The sequence below is a fragment of the Bombus flavifrons genome, chromosome 15 (genome assembly GCF_040668555.2).
Source record: "Bombus flavifrons isolate JBK064 chromosome 15, iyBomFlav1_principal, whole genome shotgun sequence".
NCBI lineage: Eukaryota > Metazoa > Arthropoda > Insecta > Hymenoptera > Apidae > Bombus > Bombus flavifrons.
The window spans coordinates 809357-831165 of record NC_138456.1 but is presented as its reverse complement, the minus strand read 5'-3'; the positions used below and the strand labels follow the sequence as shown (position 1 = coordinate 831165).

The following is a 21809-nucleotide window of genomic DNA, read 5'->3' as shown; positions in this document are numbered from 1 at the left end:
ACATAAATTTGTAAACTTTTACTAAAAATTTAACGTTTCAACCTTGTCTAATATTTTTAATCTTCTTTTTCAGTAAATGATTCGATAATGCACATTTTAAGCTTTGAGAATCTCACAAAAAAATAAAAAATTTGTAACACGAGTGATTTACTCCTCGTATAAAGCGAACAATGCTCCAATTATTTTTAAGTATAGTACTTAGAAGTATATTTAAAGCTGGAAGTATAGATATGTTAAAAAGATTGCATATTTATCGTAGTTATTAATTAATTTTAGGAAAATGAAAATAATCAACTAACTTTTACGGGCTAGCAAGTAATCAACATTGGAACTTTAAGTAGGTTACAGTAATTATTTACAAATTTCGTTACACAATGCGGTATAATCTTCGTCCTGTTAATTACCAGCATCTTCAGAGGGATTAGCTTCATAAACGCGTTGATTAATATTTCATGATTATGTGGATTTGCATAGAAGCACTTAATGAGAAAAAGTTTTCACATATTAAACCACAATCTTACGCCTTACTTATTACATGCATTTTATAAATATATCTTTCATTCTTTTAAAGTATCAGCGCGAAAGCTAGTGATCAAATATCAAAATTTGTCATCCTAAATTTCCTTCATAATCGCTAAAAATTATTTTTCCTTCTTATTCCTTTCTTTTGTAGTGATTCAATATCAGAATCTGCGTTACTCCAAATTTGAGACCAAATGCATGAAATAATTTCATAATCGCCAGATTATTCTGACCGTCTTCTCATAAAATAACATGCATCGAGCCAGTAAACAAGTTCGGTTTTCTAGAAGATGGTCTTTTCTAAATCTATCTGCTTGACTTTTATGTTATAACAAGGCTTCCACGTCGGTCAGTGCACTTTTCTTTCCAACAAGTCGTAACGGTATGCAGAGTAAAATTAAACATCCATAGTATAATATGGTCATAAAATGTTAATCAACTGATGATGAGTTTACGGTCTGACTGTGATTTAATCTTCTTCTTTCTTTTGCAGTTTTCACGTGTGCAATATGAAAAACTGAGCGATAACCGTAATGATGAACTTAGAACTATAGTTTCGGCTACATTACTGAATATTAGGATAGTTAATTTTATTTTGTATTTTATATTTTACACGGTAAAAACTGACGACGATATTTACCATGTAAAACAGATACATAGAATACAAAATAAAATTCAAATTAATTGAACTGTTGCAATATGGCCGAATAATACCAATTTGTACCGTTTCCAACGCAGATGCTTTAATTATGATTTTTTATTATTTTTCTTTCCCAGTTACCCCCCATTACATTTATCACATTCAGTTTTAGTCCTATTCAATAGCATATTTTTCAATATTTCTAGCTACTAAAATATTTGCCAATTTTTATAAAAAGTTGAACGCTGGGACGATATTCGTTAGCAAAAAGGGAAAGAGATGATTAACTTTTCTCTATAAAAGCATAGAATTATTTCCATCAAAAGCATAGAACCCACTGTATTGCACAGTTGCTACTACGACAACATTTATCATGTGAACCTGTCTATTGTATCTTCTATTGTGCTTCCATCATTAAAAAATGGAAGAAGGCCACCTTATAAATCAATTTGTACGCATTTATTACCTTTTTCTCTTCGAAACGGGACCCTTGATTTGGAAAAGTTTCACTGTAAAAATATGCTGCAGCTGCTAATCGATCGTATCGTAAAAATTTCCAGAGTGTAAAACGATAATTCGATTTTACTCAATTGTCTTCCTTGTAATCGTATTTTTTCATCTGCAAAGTTATCTTCAAGGAAGGATTTTAATTTATATTTTCGACGAGGTGTACCATTTTGTTATATTTACGTCAGAAGTTACTTCAAAGTTTGAAGTATTTTGGGAAATAGAATTCGTTAAGTTTCATAGTATATATCTGGGGAAAGAGGAGTGTTTTTGACACGTGAAGTGATTATGACTGAGCGTTGACCGCGTTAATAAATTCCACGTAACACGGCAAAGAGGACAACGCTGACATGGTGCTGTATTTTTAGAACGCAATTTTGGCATTAAGCGCGTACGAAATAGGAGTCTATATCTATGTAGAACGTAGATCTTGCACATACATTTCGCATATGTGACCAGGTCAAGTTTGGCGCTCGAAGAACTTAACTATTTGCAGGGGTGAAATATGGTCGAATAGCTAATAATTTAGTTAATTATACATATGTACATACATTGCATGTTTATACATTGTATCTTAGACTGTCATCTTACATAGGTACTTTTGAATATTTTTCCTTTATTTTTTAATAATGTCTCGACATTGTAATTAATGAGTGAACAAGTATGATTATTTTGAAGAATATTTGTAACTACAGTATTATACAGAATATCCTTTAAGTTCTTACTGTACTTTACGAAAAAAATAAAGTATATTTAATTAATATAGATTCCAAATTATGCTGTTATGATCTAAATATCAACATATCTATAAAATACCTGTATCTATAAATTTCTACGTACATATTTAAATATCCAAATAATTACACAAGGTCTATTCAGTCTTTTCCTATATACAATCATATTATTCAATGTATAAGATATATGAGTAAAAGTAACGAGAAAATGTCTTCTTGAAAAGTTATACCAGAAATACAGAGTAATATAGAGTAACGATGGACTCTTGCTATTCAGTCGATAAAGGATAGAAATAGATCAACGATATTTACGTTAATTCTATTACGATATGCTGAAATTCAAAAATTATATTGAGAATTTTTTAATAATTTCCTTCAATTACAGTGAATGCTTTTCGAATTGTTAATAATCAAATTAAAATTGTTAAAATATTACGTTTCAATATGTAAAGTAAGAATTTTTAAATTCATTGTCTTAGCGATGAATAAAATAAATGAATGATGAATGAAATCATCGACTTCATTCTCGATATTTTGACAAATACAGCAATATGATATTTACATCACTAGTAATTATGTGTGATTGTATAAGAGAGTTTCCATGATTCCTTTACAATGACACTGAAAAGGTTTCATCGTAGGTAGCAGATACTGCAAAGTTGCCAGTTTAGTTGTTCTAATATAATTTCTAAAGGAATAACAGTAAATTATCAAAATAATTAATTTATCAAGTTAATGAGTTTTTTCATTTCTTCTTGGTCAATTATAATCGGGTAATTTATTTACATATAACTTGGTGATCACCATCACCAGAATTTTATACGCTCCTTGATTATGTAATTATAAATTTAAATAGTCATTAACTTTTACCAACTTTACACTTTAACTCTTTAAACATTAATATTAATATTACACCGATATTCTATAAAAGCAACTGTAATAAGTTAGTTTACCATCATCAATAGTTTATCATCAATAACTTGGTTGGTGTAGTAATATTCTTCGTAGGTGTAATGTAAATATAATATTAGAAATTTAGAATTCTTTGATTATTTAAATATTACTATTTAGCAGAATATATAACTACCTATTTACAATTATTTACTAGCCTTAAGTGTTTATACAATTATGTTACTTGATTGTTACTCGATGAGTTACCATGGTACTTCATCGATTGAATACCATCGACCTTGGCTTTGAAAAGTCAAATAAAAAGTTCTCTCTCTCTCTCTCTTTATGGAATGCATTCAGCCAAAGTTTCTTATTGCAATCTAGACTGGTTCCAGTCATGGGGACCACGAAGCGAGACAGACGCGCTCTGGCAGACCCGCTACGCCTTTATTCCGCGACATTATTTTCTATAAACTGTGTTTCTTCCATGGGTTCACCTAGAATTCATGGTTCTTGCGTTCAAGATCATCTTGTGTACTATTATCAAAAGGTATTTTAAGTACATTACATCGTTCTATCGGATGATACGTATTTACAACAACTGTGTATTTTATTATCCTTCGGTTGAATTTTTGGGAATTTGAATAACTTGGATTGAGAATTTAAGTCTTTAATGATAATTTCCTTAAAGATAATTACATTTTTCAATGTTATATTTAAATGCAACGAATAAAAACTAATAAAGCAGCGAAGACAATTTTTTATAGGTAAATCTTTGAGGATTTGTTTATAATATTGTAATTAACCAAAAATCAGCTATTTCTTAACTCTTCGTTCATTGGATTATTTTATATGTAACAAGTGATGCTGCTTTTCAATTAATATATTTATACGTCTTATTATCTAACTGAAGTTTATAACAAAAAACTACTTTCATTTTCAGAAAACGTATCAGATAATTCGATACCAGTATCCATTAGGGATGCTATAAATTTTCTAAACAACGCAATATCTGTATAAACGTTCGAAACTGAAATTTCCAAGTATCAAAATTTGAAAAAATGATCTTTAAATCATCATAATCCATATTACGATTATTTTTCATTTTTGCTTCCAATTCTCAAAATACAATTTGAAAATTAAAACATATTACAAACCGATTTACACAAAAATGAGAACATAATTTTTAACCTGTATGAAACTTTGGCGCAATTGCAAAGACTTGCACAACAACTTTTGAAAAAATTAGCGAAAATTTGTGAGAAACATGGGAAAAATTCGTGAGAAATGTTAGCAGAAAATTAGACGAAGTAACTACTGAGCGTGGTTACCAAGTCTTAGACGATGCACAAACAAACCGGTTGACGCGAACGAATGTGGTAAGTTTAGGGTTCCCTCGACTTGCGTGCACGCGCGCACGCTTTTCATGTGTCGAGCTAGTGCCGACGGGGATGGAAGGGGCTGCAGCATTTCCTCCCTATCGACAAAAGCTCTTTTAAGCACGAACGAGTGCAGTACTTAAGCGTACATATGCATAACCGTGGAACACGGAGACTTGCAATTGCAACGACTCGTGATTCGTAGCATTTCAACCAAAAGGGGTTCTCCGCGTGTAGAATGACGAGTTTGTATAGCTCAGAATCTAGCTTGTATACTGTATACGGTATTGCTCTTCGCGGTTTTTCAGACTTTGATGTCACTTGTAATTCTATAATGACAATCGTCAGAATGGATTTTCACAATGTAATCTAGCTTTCTAGGTCTGCTGTGTGAAATTATTTTACAAATACAGTATGTTTCGCATCTCTAGATAGACATATTTTTATAATGATTAGAGATAGAATAAAACTTATAAAACGAAATTAGATAATGCACACTAGCGGTCGAAAGTATGTGGATAGTTGTTTATTTTTGGCAAAACGTAATTTAATTAGAAAATTACAAATAGGAGGAGTCGAATGGAGTTTATTCTTTAATTGAGCTATCGTAGAATATTACGATACAACAAGATGTATTTTTAAATGTCGGCATTTGTAATTGTTAAGCATTATGAAGTACATTGTTCTCAATTTCAACAATAATATTTGAAATCGATTTATACTTCGACGAGTCATACATTTAGTTTCAATATACTTTTAATAAAATTTTAAACTAACAATTGTAATTTCATATAATGTATGCCAGTTACGAAATTCTACAAATACCTATGGGATTTTTTATATTCCGTACCTCCTTTTTCTTACTAAAGATGCGAGTGAATAAATTGTGTTACACTTTTAACAATTTGTATATTAATGCGTTAAAGGAATTTGTAGAGTTAACGTTTTCACTAAAAAATTTTATATTTAACAAGTGTATGTAAATTTTTGTGACTGATTGTATGTACATACATACGTATATCTGTTAATTCCACAAGGAGATAGTAAATATTACTTTCAACTGTTAGTTAGCCATTAATTCATAATTATATTTTAACATTTATATGAGATGTGTAGTTGTACGAATCAACTGAAATATTCACATTACGTGCGATAACTCTATCCACACTCTACCTTTTTTTTATGTAAAAAAAGTGCAACTGCATTTTCTTTTCGGATATACCAACCCTTTGATTTTTTCTGCGTATGCGATATAAAGTACCACTGCAACAAATATAACAATATCGCTACTACATATAAAATATAAATACAATAATACAGTAATAGTAACGATAGTGTGTTACAGCTGTGTATGTATAATATTTTTAATCGATTTCTTACGTTAGATTTGGATTTATATCCAATTATGTACTATTATATAATCATACACTATTATTAGTATCAAGGACAGACGAACGAAAATTAAATAAAATTTACGAAATATTTCATTTTTTGATATTTTGATATATTTGATATTTATTGGTATTTCACTTTTTGATAAAACGTAATTGTAAACAGCTTCTTTATCCATTGCAATTCTATCCATGAACACGAGTAGCATTCATATTATAAAAGATGCTTATTTTAACTCACTGCATTAAAAATCTCTTAGAATCTTGATATAGTTTATAATATTATTTATATGTTGTTTTTTAGTCAGTCTTAGTCACATTAATTATCAAATATATTTTATTTAATCGTATAAATTTAAAGGAACATATTTCTCTGCAAAAGCTTGGTATATCTTGTGAATTATTTTGCTTTCGATCATTTATATCACGGAATTGATTTATTTAAGAGAAATTATGTAGTTCTACTTCTTTGTATTCTTATCGTGTTCTGTATATTAATAGATAAATGATAATTTGTTTTGGTTCCAGTAAAATATTGTCTTGAGCGAAAATAATAAAAATGTCGTACTAATTATTTACTACTTGATTATGCATTAATAAAATTTGATCGTTTAATGTAGATATTTTTAAGATAATGAAATATTAATTCCTCAAGTGTTAATTTTTAAAATAATTACATACTTGTTTAACATTTTATATGTTATTTGTATATTATGAGTGTTTATGTAAATACATATTTTTACAGAAGGTTAGTAGAGAAATGAAACCTAAATAAAGAGCATAACCGAATAAACACGATAAAAGTATCCCAAAACCAATATAAATTTATGATACGTCAATCGAGAGAGTTTTCTAGCAAAACCATTTTGACAAAATTTTAGTCTCCTTTAGTCTCCTACTCCTATTAATATATATATATTTACGTAACAATATTTGAGATTACTACAGTTGTAGTGTTATATATCTAGGGATTTTTTCAGATCTTTTGACTGAAAAACCTATTTTCAAAAAATTAGCAAGGTTTCAAAATGCCAAATTTTTTATTGATGTTATTAAATGACAAAATTTATATTTTTACATTACAGGTTGCCTGATATGTTTATTAAATTATAATTTTTATAGGCTTTTTGATCATGGAATGATGCGTCATAGCTAAAAAAAATTAAAATCCACTATTTCTTACCGTATATGGATGACTGATCTACTTTGTATAATTGATATAGTGTGCATATCGTATGCTATATGCAATTCTAAATAGTTTTACCTTTATTAAATGAGTGAATTTTAAAATGTCTTATCTAATATTACTAATCTTCATCGCTGTCGTCGTTGATAAACTTGAGGAAAAAGCTTATAATTTATTGTAACATAAGCTGTAACATATCAGGATGACTACAAAAGTGTTGTTAAATATTTCTTATTAAATATTGTATCGCAAATGATATTCGCATTTCTAAACTTATATCACACATGTTACTAACACATTTTGCATATTCTTCGTGAATATTTGCGTATTTTACATGTATAAATGTCATATACTTGTTATATATTTAACATACGTAAACATTCGCAATTTAATTATACGGATAAGATGCATTTTATATTGATAAGCAACATTCATTTTGTTACAGATTCAAATCGGATGGCTGTTCTTTCAAAATCTGGGCGCAAGGGCGCAGTGAAAGATACAGTGTACAGCAATGACGCTTCCGGTATCGAATTATCAGGAATTGCTCATTCAGGTTCGGGAGCTGACGCATGAAACGATCCGTCTGCAAAGACAGTTGTCTTCTGACCTGTTCGACAATGCTGATCCGCCAGATGTAAACCACAATTTCTCTCTCGGACAAAAGAATTATGAAAACGGTAAGTTTTGTAAAAAGAAATGACAATTTATTTCTCTTCTATTACGATGAATTAACATTAGAAAGAACATCGACATTTTAATTTAATAATAAATCTTGTTTAAAATAATAGCAGAAAAACAGAAAAGAAAATAGTAGCAAACAGTTGCTCAACAATTGTTTTTAAGAGCAATATCAAAGAGAGGAAATTGTATCATTTCCAGCGTTAATTTCAACAAAATTCTACTTATAAGCTTGTTTTAATTAATCGATTGATCTGTTGTACATATATAACACGTAAGAAACATATTTGATATCAATAAAATCTTTATTACATTTAATGTACCTCTACGGAACAAAAACGGATATTTGCCATAACGGTTACTGGATCGATTGTTTTTTACTGCATCGTAAATGTAGCTCGCGACATTGCTGAAAGTCCGTTGAACTTACGATAAGAGCTAGTATTATACCGTTAGAATCCAGAGCAACTTAACCAAGCTTTTTCCTAATTTGAATAATCTTTTTTAATTTAAGCATTAAGCAGTAAAGCTGCGTTTAAATCATATAAGAAAATGAACCTTGGTTTCGTTTTTGTACTAGTGCGCATAAAAAAATTTAGTAAAGTGATAGGTAATAATTTAAAATGGCAGTTTCTTAAATTATTAGAGCAGGTAATCAATTATTTAATAATTATCATAACTGTTTATTTAGTACAAATTTGTAATACATAAATAGTGAATTTTTATGTCCTTAATATAAAATCTGAATTTTATTAATAATAATAATAACAGCAGTAAAGATAGTACACCAAGTAATAGTGAATAAAAGCGGACTACTCAGCGACACACCGTACTATAAGTATATCCAACTATTATTCTTGTAAACGAACACTACAAATTATACTTGGAGATAAGTGGTCTTGCACTACAATACACACAGACAAAGCAATACTATACAACAGGTTAGTCATCACCCTTCAAGGCAAAAATCAAAAGATAATCTACCTAATAAATATATCCATACTATTGAACACAAAACGTAATAGAAAAATGCAATGAAAAAATAAAGTAGAAAAAATATGAAATCAGGATAAGTACTTGATAATAATACCCACTCATTGTGTCGATAACAGCAATCACACCGTACACATTAATAGACCATCTCGAACAACTACTAATAAACGCAAGCATTCACCATCATATGAATCGATTTAAGAACCTGAAACATAGTTTGCTCTTTCCTACAGACAACAAAATTCGATGCCTCGTTCTAGGTTGACCTAAGCTTGTTGGAATGAACAAATCCGTTCTTAGGAAGACGAAAAAAATAAAACAAGTTTATTAGAAATATGCAAAGGTAATAATAATATTGTTTTGTATTGAGCGCTACGATGAACTATTGCTGTTAATCGAACTTAAAGTTCATCTCAAGATCACCTCAAGATCATAGTGTAGTAAGTCATTGAATTCATCTTGATATCAGTTATAATTCTGTGAAGTCCAAAATATATGGTGCCATTTAAAAAAGTCAATATGTTCTTGATTTTTTTATTAAAAAATTCTGTTTTATTTTCTAATTTCCAAATATGTAGTGAACCGAAAACTAACTAACTTTTGTTTAAAACATTACTTTGACATATTATCGGGACTTTATACATCTTGTATAAGTTACTCATATAATTAAATCACTCTTAAGAATTAAATGACTACATTACACCCTATAAATCTTCCACGTGTGTTACAATTTTATAAGTAAAACTTATTATTGTACCGGTATATAATTAACTAAAATTTTGTATTTACCTAATTGTAACTTAGATCACGACATATAAATTTCTTTTATAATATATATTTTTAAATGTAATATTTCCCTTCTCGCAAGATACATGATTTTACATCTCTGTATGTGTTACTTTAAATTATTCTGCCTCACTTTCTTATTTATTTTATACGGTTTTCACATCTTTTTCTTTCTTATGCTTTTTGTATTTTGTCCCTCTTTTCTACTTGGTCTTTTTTAACATCCACTATAAGCTTCGACTTCCTGTGATATAATCTTCTTTTTTTCTTTGCATGCATTTCTTAGTTTTAGTCCACTCTTTGAGAAACTGTTGATATGTTCTCTTACTTTCATATTCCCAGTAACTATTATGTCTTACTCGTTACAATTTCTAAATTTTACAATCGATTTTAACCTTATGCCCTTACCTTTCTGCTCTAAATACACATTCAACTTTTATATCTATCATTCAGTTGTTATACACCTCCGTTGACACTGAATTTTATATTTTATTTTTTCTTTTAACTCTTATTTTTTGTCTAAACTCTCATTCTCTTCCCGTGTCTCCCCTTTTATCCCCTTACTTAGATCAATATATTAATAATGTTAATATTAACCAAAATTTCGTTAGTAGCTTTTAATGTTGCAAAATTTCTTGAACTGATTTACCATTCTTCCTGAAAAATTTGTGCATAGTTTTCAGCTATGGCGAATTATCCATGCTAATTTCAATACAAATCGATCATTTAACATGAATTTACTGCTACTAGTTTCCATACGAATTCACCGATAACTAGTTTCAAGTTTTCAACGGAAAATTTATAAAAAGCAAATATTATCTTTGATGGCGAAGCAAGCGATCGAATATATTGTTCGAATACCAAAATTCATTGAAGCAGAAGATGTTCATCTCGGTCGCGTCTATTTCCGTGTCTGCTTTGACGGAGGACAATCGTTTTCCGTTTCTTGCACAGTTCCTCAATATTATCAGCCTGAGACGTATGTACGAAGTTGGATGACGGTTGTGCTGTCTGGCAAGTGGCGTCTGCGAGTCCAAGAGAGGCAAAACGGTTGGATTAATGCCATACCATGCCAAAGTACGTATGTACTTCTGGTCCGCGTGAGACATCGAGAGAAAAACGCGTTTGCCGTATCTTTCACTGGCATAACACTAAAGCTACCGACACTTCGTGTATATCTATTCCTACCGTGTGCGGTCAAAATGACCGGTAATTAAAGAAGTAATAGTTTTTATGATTTAACTTAGATAATGGTTAATTTATAACTAAATGTATATAAAATGATGAACCTTCATAACATTTCGTCCAAATTTACTTTTGTTTAATTTCAATTATAGACTTAAATAGAATTACACTTTTATTTATATAGAGATATATCTTATACAATTTTGCTGCATTTTTTTACAAATTATCTTATTATCAAATGTACATTTGCCGCATAAATATTTCCCGCATCTTAAACAAATTTTCGTAATTTTGTAACCTTTACAATTTTTTACTTGACAAGTTTTTTGTAGTAATGAATCTAAACTTGTTGATAGTTTTATTGCATGGCTTTTTCCCCACGATTCTTTATGTAAAAGTAATGTATGCACTAGGTTTATAACAATTTTGTTAATTCTCTGTAAATTGGCCCCATATTGTAGATACCATTGCAAATTTATTGGTTCGTAAACGTTGACTTCTTTCACTCTTCTTATCAAATCGTATAAACCTCATAATTTCAGCAAAGTCATTCCTGCTCATTGTTTTTGAAAAAAATGCAGGTCTCCAAATTTTATTCCACAAATAAGAGACATCTAAATTTTTTGCCTGATATACACCGCGGGCATATAGCAGAGCAATAAATGCATCTAGTTTTGTTGCATCTAGCTCCTTCTTAGTCCCCAGTACTCTAAATACTTCTTCCGTACATTTTATTATATAATGCTTTATACGGTGATCAATGATAAGATAAAATGCCGTCTTTACTTGTCTTTTCATTATATGCCGTTTAGCATATCCCTAAAAATATTATGAACTGATGTCCTGCCAGATTTGGGACTTGTATCTATTTCTCTCCAAACTGTCCCATCGAGCCCAGTTTCACTCTCTGCTGTCAACCATAACACTGAACAGTCTTCTTCTATGTCCGTCATTTTTTTATAATTTTTTTTTTTAAATCTTGACATTTCTAGGGTAAATATTTACCACAGAATAACACTATGTACGGAATACAAAAGTTATTGTCAGATTTGATATGCTTTATTTTTCCTTTTATAACAACTTTACACAAAACACTCCGAGATGCTTTCTGTCTGCGTTTTAGAGATAACAAATTTAGATGTCGACTAATCGACTTAGAAACCGAGATGTATTCTAGTTGAAAAGACAATAGCAAGTAAAAATATGATCTGTGACGGCGATATTTATACGAAAATATTGATGAGTATTGACCGTTCTCCACCAACAGTTACTCGAGGGTGGAGTTGGGAAAGCTTTTCCCGTGTTTTATAGGAATGAGCAATAACCGTAAGAAACTTCTGGACTTTTAAAATGTTTGTAACAATAGACTGTAAAAAATGTTAAATTTTGTGGCAGTTCCTTAGGATTATTATGGACCTGAGTCGATATGTCTTGACTGCTGGTGGCTATCTTGTGTAACAGCGGGTGTAACAGCTGTTATTATTTGTTATTACTGATTTTGTTTGTCATCTGACCTTGAAATAGCCTTTTCTTTGTACCGATTGCATTTATTTTAAGAATAACTAACATAATTTGTCGGGCGGTCCAAATGACCGCTCACGGTAGACAAGACAGAGTACAAATTTTTCTCAGAAAATAAAAGAGCAAACTAAAATTAATTACCGAAAAATATACTGTATGCATGTTTTAGGAAAAGTCAGAAATTATGAAGCGATATCATAAAGTTTAAATATGGTTAAATTTGTGTAGAAGTCGCGAGAGCGGTCAATTTAACCGCGCCGGTAGGTTTAATGTTAAAAGCAAAAACTGCACGTGCAACACCTGTGATGCGAGTATCTTTACTTCTCTGCGTGTTTCGTTGGACAAGTTATATTTCCCTTTTTTAACATAAGATATGAATTGGCAGAGAATATAAAATGTGTAAAAAAAAGCAAAATGTTGAATTGTTGCCATATTATTATCGGGCAGTAAAGTTAAAATATTATGTAGTTGATGAAGTCACAACTTACTAGTACTGATCCATTCTTTTGCATAACGTTCGTTAATTTAGTAAATTAGATAAAGTACTGCGAAACAAATAAAATATTGCAACTAAATTTTATAAATTAAAAATAAGCTAATTATATTATATTATGTGTATTATATCAGTCACCTTTTTAAATTACACGCAGGGATGAGAATAAGCAATTAATGAAAAATTATTGCTTAATTCTATTTTTAAGTCGATGTTTAATTATTTATTGTATATATATTTGGTATATCTAGTTAGTATAAAGAGTATCTTGTATTGTAGTTGATAGAAGCTTGATAGAAAATTTGTATTTCAATCATTAATAAGAAACGGATACATAATATAGTAATTACTAGATGTAAACATAGTGGCAAAATAAACCAAAGAAGCGAAATCCCTTGTAATCCTTAGTAACAAGGAAAATAATAATATTACCTATATATTTGATATATAAAATAATACAAATTATTTTTCTTGTTTATATATTTGTAAATGCTCAATTGGATACGTTTTAAGTAAAATGGTTAATTTTGACTGAATTGGCTATTGTGAATTCGAGATTGTGATAGGTCATTTGTATGCACCTTCGTGCATCCTCTGATGAAATAATCGATTAGATAGTATTGATACAAGGCAAGAGCCTACAAAAACTCAAACGATGCTCATTACACAAGCACCCAACGTAAATAATAAAATTTCCTGTTGACAATCCAGTGCAGAACGAATTATACATTATACGGTCGATGCGTCGTGTTTAAATTAAAGCGACATCCAGTGCGTTAAATTGTAATGTGACAATTACCTTTCGAATTAAGTTGCGCTCTCTGTGTGGGCAGGACTCTAACACGGTGGGATTATTTTTATTTAAGCATACTTAAATTTATATTTATATTTTTATAATTTCTTTATATTTCGGCGGTCTATCTAATATTACTGTTTTTTATGGCATTATACTCTAGAATGATATTATACTTGAAAGAACTTTCGTGTTCAAAGACTAGCATGCTTAGTAATTTTCTTTTTCAGAATTTCTCTCTGAGGTGTAAGTGTTGTCCATGATAATTGTAGTTGCTGGCTGTAGATGTCGCTGATGGGGTACTGCTATTTTTCTTCTTAATTTAAATGCGTGGAAGAAAAATCGGACTCCGGTCGCCGGGATTTAAACCCGGGTCCCGAACGTTCGTAACCTAAGGCGCTAACCACTGCGCTGCCGTCGTCCGACCTAGTTAGTGTCGAGTGGTGGTATTTGCTGATGAGTGCCGCCACATCTCTTTCGATATTTCTAAGTTCTTCTAATGGAAGATATCTTAAGCCTCATACAAAACGGAAATATTTTATAATTATAACAATTGTTGGTAATTTGTTTAGAAAAATTAATATAATTAAAACAACAGTTTGCGTGACTTCTTTTCTTCTCTCGAAAGCAAGAGTTTTTTCGCTCCTAATTTTAATGACTGTTACGACCGTTCGCGGAGAGACGCGGTCGCGAGGAAAACGCGTCAGCGAAAGGCGTAAATTCTCGCTATGATTCTGTTAATCGACGCCGCGAAATAGTCGTTCCCCTGTTTCGATTAAGATAGCAGGGGTAGTTCAATGAATTTAACAGTATATTAACAGGTTAACATAAAATGGTATATTTGGCAATATTTAACAATAATAAGATGAACACGCCACAAATTGTTTAACAATGAATACAGTAAATATGTTACAGAAAGTCAATGAATTCGTTAGACTATGCGACCTTAATTTTAATCATCAGGCTTCTCGATGTATAACGTTTGACTCTTCAGGAGGGACTGATTGCCCTTCGATCATTTCTTTGTCTTCTCTGGGACGACCCCCACTATGCTCGGGTCACGCCACTGTTCGCGCCTATGATCATGTATGCCGCCTTCTTGTGTGGAAAAGGTAACGGAACAAAATCGACGTTTCTAGATCTCGCTGCTTGGTGACAACTATGCGCTCGTCGATACATTGTGTATGTTCCGTCGGGCAGATAAGACGATCTGTCTGCGACACTGTAGGACCGCGAGCGACGGTTAGAAATACAGCCTGTGGTAAGCTTCGTGGTGTAACATACTCCCCCGTTGAGAGGGTACCGATCAGGTGATATGGTGTGATGTAAAGTAAATCTCTTGTCAGACTTCGGTGCTGTTGATTGTTTCGGAGTCATCTGGAGTCGATCTGCTCGGTAGTGGTACCATCCGCTTGATGCTCCGATCCAGGGTGCTCGTTGCCGTTCGAACGGTAGCTGTCCGTATGATGTCGTCTGCGCCGGGTTGGACCCTGATGATTCTGTCCAATGGCCATTGCATTGGAGGAACGTTGTCTTCTCTGAGAATGACGATGGTGCCTTCTCGTATGCCGTGACTGTCCTAGCTCCATTTGTTTCGGGTGTTCAACTCGTTCAGATACTCTCGATGCCAGCGGCGCCAGAAATGTTGTTTGAGTTTTTGAATATGTTGCCAGCTGGAGAGACGATTGGATGGAGTGTCCCTGAAATCTCGTTCTCGAAAACTTGTTAGTGAATCTCCGATGAGGAAGTGATCGGGAGTAAGGATAAGAAGATCGTTTGGATCTGATGATATTGGAGTCAGCGGACGGGAGTTGAGGATAGACTCGATTTCAATGATAAGTGTGTTGAAGTTTTCGAATATTAAAAGCTTGTTACCTACGACACGTCTGAGATGTCGTTTGAAGCATTTCACTGCAGCCTCCCACAACCCGCCAAAGTGAGATGAGTTGGGAGGAATGAAATGCCATTCGATTCATCGGTCGGCTAAAAAGGACTGAACCTTTACCTTATGATCGTCGGACTGCAGGAGGTTTCGGAGCTCTCGTAATTCGTTGTTGGCGCCAACGAAGGCCGTTGTCAGAGTAGATTGTTACATAGAATCCTCGGCGAGCGATGAATCTTCGCAGAGCAGCAATGAAGGCCTCGCTAGTGAGGTCGCTGACCAGCTCGATGTGGACTGCTTTAACTGCAAGACATACAAAGATTGCTACATATACCTTGATTTTGCGTCGGTTGCGATCCTTTCATTCTTTGATGTAAAATGGTCCGCAATAATCGATTCCGACGTTGGTAAATGGCTGAAATTCCGTTATCCGTGCGGCTGGGAGGTCGCCCATTACGTAATCCACTGAAGGTGGATTGGCTCGGCAGCAACGGACGCACTTCTTCAGCGTGCTCCAAACTTGACTACGGCCGTCGATAGGCCAATAAGATCTTCTTAGGGCATATAAGGTAATGACGTATTGATGAGAACGAAATCTTAGGAGAATGAAAAACAAGTCATCTTGTAGTTTCGGTCCCGTATGAAGTACGTCGTTTAATGAAACTTCGGTGGTGGTTGGTGCAGATCCGTCAAACATGACTCGGAGTTTTGTAGTTTGGCTGGACTCTTTGATCACGCCGTGATGTGACAGAAAATATCCGTTGTCCGTGCAGTGGTCCGTGGTAATCTTCGTTATGTGTCCTAATTCCAAGTATTCTCGTATTACGGCGTGATAGTCGGCTTCGAATTGTTTGTCTCGTTGGAATCGACGGCAGAGGAATGTGAGTCACTTCATCGCCATGGTTTTAGAGGATCCAAGCGAAGGAGTTGTTTCGTTAAAAAGGAGAGCGACAATGTATCGCCCTTCGTTGGTGCGTTAAACGTGATTTCGGAGGTGTTCCTCGCATTGTCGTTCCACTTCCGAAATGTGTGAAGTGGGCGGTCCTTCGTCGATTTCCCAAAAACGGGCGAGGTCTGCCTGCAAAGCCGTCGTGGAGGAGTGAAATGCGTATGCTGATGATTGCGAGGTTGAGCTCCCCCCGATGATCCATCCGAATCGAGTTTTTTTGCAGACGCAAGTCGGGCCCGTTTGATTGACTGATACCAAGTTGGCCGACACAGAGTGATGCTAGTGTTGTCCGGCGCTCAATAAGATTTCGATCGGAGCAGGTCTATGGAATCTTGGATCGGCTAATTGGAGATTCCTCGGTATTTGTATCGTTGAGCGATCTACGGGTTGATCTGGGAGCCAAGTCGATATCGTTGGTATGATTAGGAACGTCAAAGTGCGTTCGTATGTGCCGTCAATGGAGGTGATCGTACCCGTGATATAGCGTTTCGAGGTCGTCGATAACGTGTTGAGCGTTTCGATTGGGACCGAACATTTCCGTTGGTTGAGTTTTAATGAGTTGGCAAGTTTTTCGGTGATAAAGTTATTGCTAGAGCCGGTGACTAGCGGAGCTCTACAACGGAATGGTTGAATTTTATTGTTTAAGATGTTGACCTGCGCTGTGACTAACGTTCGGGACGACGTTCGGGAAGACGCTCGGGAAGACGTTCGGGAAGACGTTCGGGAAGACGTTCGGGAAGACGTTCGGGAAGACGTGGATGCGCGTCTCAAACGATGTGACGAACGCGGGGTCGGTGAAGTAGGCGATGATCGACCGTTGGATGATCGGTCGCTCGACGATCGACCGCTCGATGATCGGCTTATATGTGTTCGCGACTTGCCATGACCTTGGTCTTGATGCAAATATGTGTGGTGTCGCTGTCTGCAAATGCGACATGAAACGGCGGAGCATTGAGTAAGAGCGTGTCCCTTGCCTAAACAATTAGTACAGAGCGACGCCCTTTTGGCGGTTTCAAGGCGTTCCTTGGGCGACTTCGCTTTGAAGACATCACAATTCCATATTTCGTGTTGTCTTTGGCAGTTTGGACACACCAACGTCTTATGTACGGTGGTGAATGTATGACTTCGCGGCGCGTTTTGTCGCTGACGGTTATGTTGATCGGACGCTCTTTTCATCGGGGTTGATGTTGAGCTTGTCCTATCGCCGTTCGTCCGTGTTTTAAGAAAGTCTACCAAGTGCGTATATGACATTTTCTTATCAGGTAATGTGCGTTGCCATTTGCGAATAATGGCTGAGGGTAGCTTCGATGTGAATAATTTGATAAGAACGACGTTTGATATGACTGGTTCACCGAGTTTCTCTAAAGCTTGGAGATTTACTTTGACCGTCTCGGGAAAATCATCTATGACTTCGGGTGTCTTTTTGGTTATTTTCGGATAGTCGAAAATCAAATCCCAGTGGCGCATGCAGACTTGACGGTGGCAGTCGAATTTTTCTTTAAGAACGTCAATAGCGATTGAATAATTTAACTCTGCGATGTCTAACGATTAGATACTTCGCGCGGCCTTTCCGGTCAAGGAGGATCGGAGATAATGAAATTTTTGTACGGGTGTAAGTCGCTCGCTTCGATCTATAGTGGACGAAAAGGAGTCGTAAAATGAATGCCAATTCTCGATGGTACCGTCGAAAGTAGGCAAATGAATTTCTGGTAGTTTAATTGATATCGGCTCGGCGACATTAGATGACTCGCAGCTTAGCGATTTCGACGACGATGTTGGTGCATCATCCATGAGAGTGTGTGAATACACTACTCGTACTACTAGATCGTAATATGTGTTTGTTATTTCGGAAACTCGCGCGTCTTCTTCCTTGCCTAAATCTTCTAATTCTTCTTGTAATAATCTGTATTGTTTCCACGTGTCGTCGAGCAATGTCGTGTAGACCGTTAACACTTTGACCGCCACGACACCCGTATTCGGGTGTCAGCAAAGTTTCTGGTCAGGCCGCGTAACCCATATTCGGGTGTCGCTTATTTGACTACTTGCGAAGGATCGTTGGGCTCGAGATGACAATCAGTCGCCGAACGTAGCCGCGGTCACGGGATGAACGCTTTGTCTAACAAAGGTATGGAGTAATTCTATAGCTCTCCTTAAAAGAAATATTTGTGGCGGCACGCGACAGTAAACATTCCAATGGTTTCTGTCCCGTGGCTCGCCACACGCAGACACTATTCTTCGAGTAAGATGATTGCCAGATGTCGATGCGTCTCCGCAGTACATGTTTAGCTAGCCTGAGGGCCCGTTATAAATCTTAAGATTTAGTTAACTAAAGTCCTTCAAACAAACAGTCTTTGTCCCAACTACGAGAAGATAGGGGAGACCTATTTTTCAACGAACGGCGTCTCCCACTAGCAACTTTCCCTCGAAGGCGGCTAGCATCTTTTTCTAACCACCGATATGGAGATTGACCAATTAGCAGCAACGTCAAGTTCCCTTACTTTCTGAACGGAGGTTATCCTCGACGAATCCGATGATCTCGTGTCCTTAGACACACCTCATCATAGATTTCCTCTCTGGCATCATCGGGACGGAAATTCATTCTTCTTCTTGCGATCTCATCAACGAAGAGAGTAACGCCTTACGACCAGTGAATATTACGCGTCCGACTTAGATTTTGTGAGCATGTTCATCTATCATCCCGTTGACCGCGAATTCGTTATTGAACCTAGGATCATTATCATTAGCTTCTCGAGTATCTAATTACCACGGTTACTTGTCAAATTCTGTAATAATTGTATTTGCACTAGTCATTGTCTTCTCTATTGCATAACGACAATGTGCAATCCAAATGAAGATTCGTTTCACGCCCCTAACCCTAATTCTAATGTAAAGCCAACATACAACTATCTGGCATTTTTCTCAATTTGTCATAACTGTATTTATAGGATCGTTTACCGTCTACTGTTTTCGAAACACACCTACCTCCTACCAAAATTTCAGTTATTACAAACGGGCCCTTAAATTTTGGATCTAATTTAGTTTGATTTTATTTCCTCGTTTTTGCGTAATACAAAATCACCAAGATTAAACCTAACTACTTCAGCTTTAGTTTTGTCAAATCCACCTTTATCGTACCTATCATAGCACTAATTTGTATATTCTCTATTACCTGCTGTCTTACATCAGAGATATCTACTTCTCTTTCTTCGATATTATCGGGTATCAACGAGTCATAAGGTCTTTGCTGCTCTACCAATTAATAGTTCCAATGGACTCGATTTAGTCACGCGGTTGGTGGTGCAATTCAAAGCCAACTGTATTTTGCCAATCGCGTCTAGCCACGATCGCCCGGTCGTTTCTATGATTGTGAACATAATTTTCAATGTACCAATAATACGCTCTACCTGTCCGTTGGCCCTACTAGCACCGGTTGAGATTAAGTGGAGTTTAGTGTTTACCTTGACAGAAATCTTGTAATTCTTTACCCGTAGGGGTTTTATTACCTGTGAAAATTTAGGAACGAATTTCCGGAAGTACGAAGCTAAACCTATGAACTGCCTAAGCTGTGTGACGGTCGTTGGTGCAGGTAACGAACTCAAGGCTTGTATTTTACACGGGTTGGGACGAACTTCTCCATTCTGAATTACATATCCCAAATAGAGTATCGATGTCTTTAGAAAAGAACATTTTGAAAAGTTAAAAGAGAATCCGGCTTTTACGAGAGAAAGCCAAGCTTTAAAAGCCAAGCGACGATTATATGTATAGGCAGAAATTGTTCGGAATATTGACCATGACGATATATTTCAAGGTCACTGAAATCAGCGACATCGCCCTTATTCTCAGTAATTAACAAATAATATTTTAATAAACTTGTTGCATAGTATCATTCTGTTTTGAATATTTCAAACACTTTATTTACCTTTTTGATTTTCTTTCTTCTCGTGACTCGTTAAAATCGTATTAAAATCTTACAATCAGATTTCTTCTTTTTGATATCTTGTACATACGTCTGGTTTTAGATTATCAGAAGAAACTTATTACCGAGTTCGATGTGATAGTTTATTTTTGAACCAGTTCCTGTATTGTCCGCATACATACTTTTCCTGTTTATATAACAATCTTCAAGCAATTGCATAATCGACTTACGCGTTCGTTTGCGCGAAACAGTTGCGATTCATACGATGCTGATGTCAAAACCTCAAAATTAGAAAGAGAATTCGGTTTTGTGCTCGATTCAAGCGGTTCACGAATACTTTCCGTGTTATATTTAGCCGGTAATAAATTCAACATTATTTTACGGAGTCGGAACGTTTACGATGACCGTTGAAAACACGTAGGCTGTGGTCTATCTTGGAGAACTCGTCGAGGTTACCGCGTTTTCCTGGCTGACACTGGAAGAGATGTGAAAACAGGAAAGTTCGGAACAACGTTCGATTCGCGTGTGACACGCGCTGGAAATGAGCGTGTCGTTTCTAATGCAGTATATAAGTAAGTTTATATTTTTGATTGTACGCTAGAAGAATTCCATTTATCTGAATCCCATTTACTGCAACGAAATCATAAAATAACCATTATGAGTTCAAATGAAACCCACAAGGAAAGGACATGATCAACAATTTTCAAAATTCAATTAAATAGTTCCGTGTTATTCAAACTGTTCGTTTATTTTGATATGAGACCAAACATATTTTTTCACTCTATCGAGGATCTTACAAATGTCAAATTGTGATAATATCGAATATGTGGTAATATTAAATATATTCTCAATTATTTAGAAAATTAGCAATATTATTGTATCTTTTTCGTTTGTTTTTCGATAATCAATCATAAACATCTTCTCTATCGTTTTCTATTACCCTTTCTCAATTACGAACTAATTTTTCTATTTATATGTTATGAAATCTATGTGCATATCCTTACATTTAGTTGATAATATATGACGATTTTTACAGATGATATGAGATTACTTCTGTTATGAAAAATTTATTGTAGGTCCTTCATTCAATTAGCATTTTTTACGTCTCTTAATACGTGCTACAAACCTATAAATTTTGAACTCCTGAAATTTTTAACATTCACAGGGTAATCAGCAGGGTCCTGAGTACCAACCGATTTTAATTTTTTAATTTTTAATTTTCTCCATTTTTCGACTAGTTGAAAATTTTTTGTATTGTTCAGTTGTACTTCGTTTCGCATTTTAATCATATCGTAATATGCAAAATAGGTGTAGGAATTTTTCTTCGTGTTTAAAGAAATGTTCATGATCGTCTAATCAA

At 34.4% G+C, this 21809-nt stretch overlaps 1 protein-coding gene across 4 annotated transcripts in view; it reads left to right on the top strand.

Annotated features, from left to right (window-relative positions):
• The window catches only part of LOC138187573 (adenomatous polyposis coli protein), a 95207-nt gene that overhangs the window by 21298 nt on the left and 52100 nt on the right, over window positions 1-21809 (top strand). For all 4 annotated transcript variants that reach the window (XM_069128494.1, XM_069128497.1, XM_069128496.1 and 1 more), the window contains exon 3: window positions 7696-7930. In XM_069128494.1, the coding sequence (XP_068984595.1) occupies window positions 7765-7930 (166 nt within the window). In that variant the 5' untranslated portion in view covers window positions 7696-7764. The remainder of the gene's footprint in view (window positions 1-7695; window positions 7931-21809) is intronic.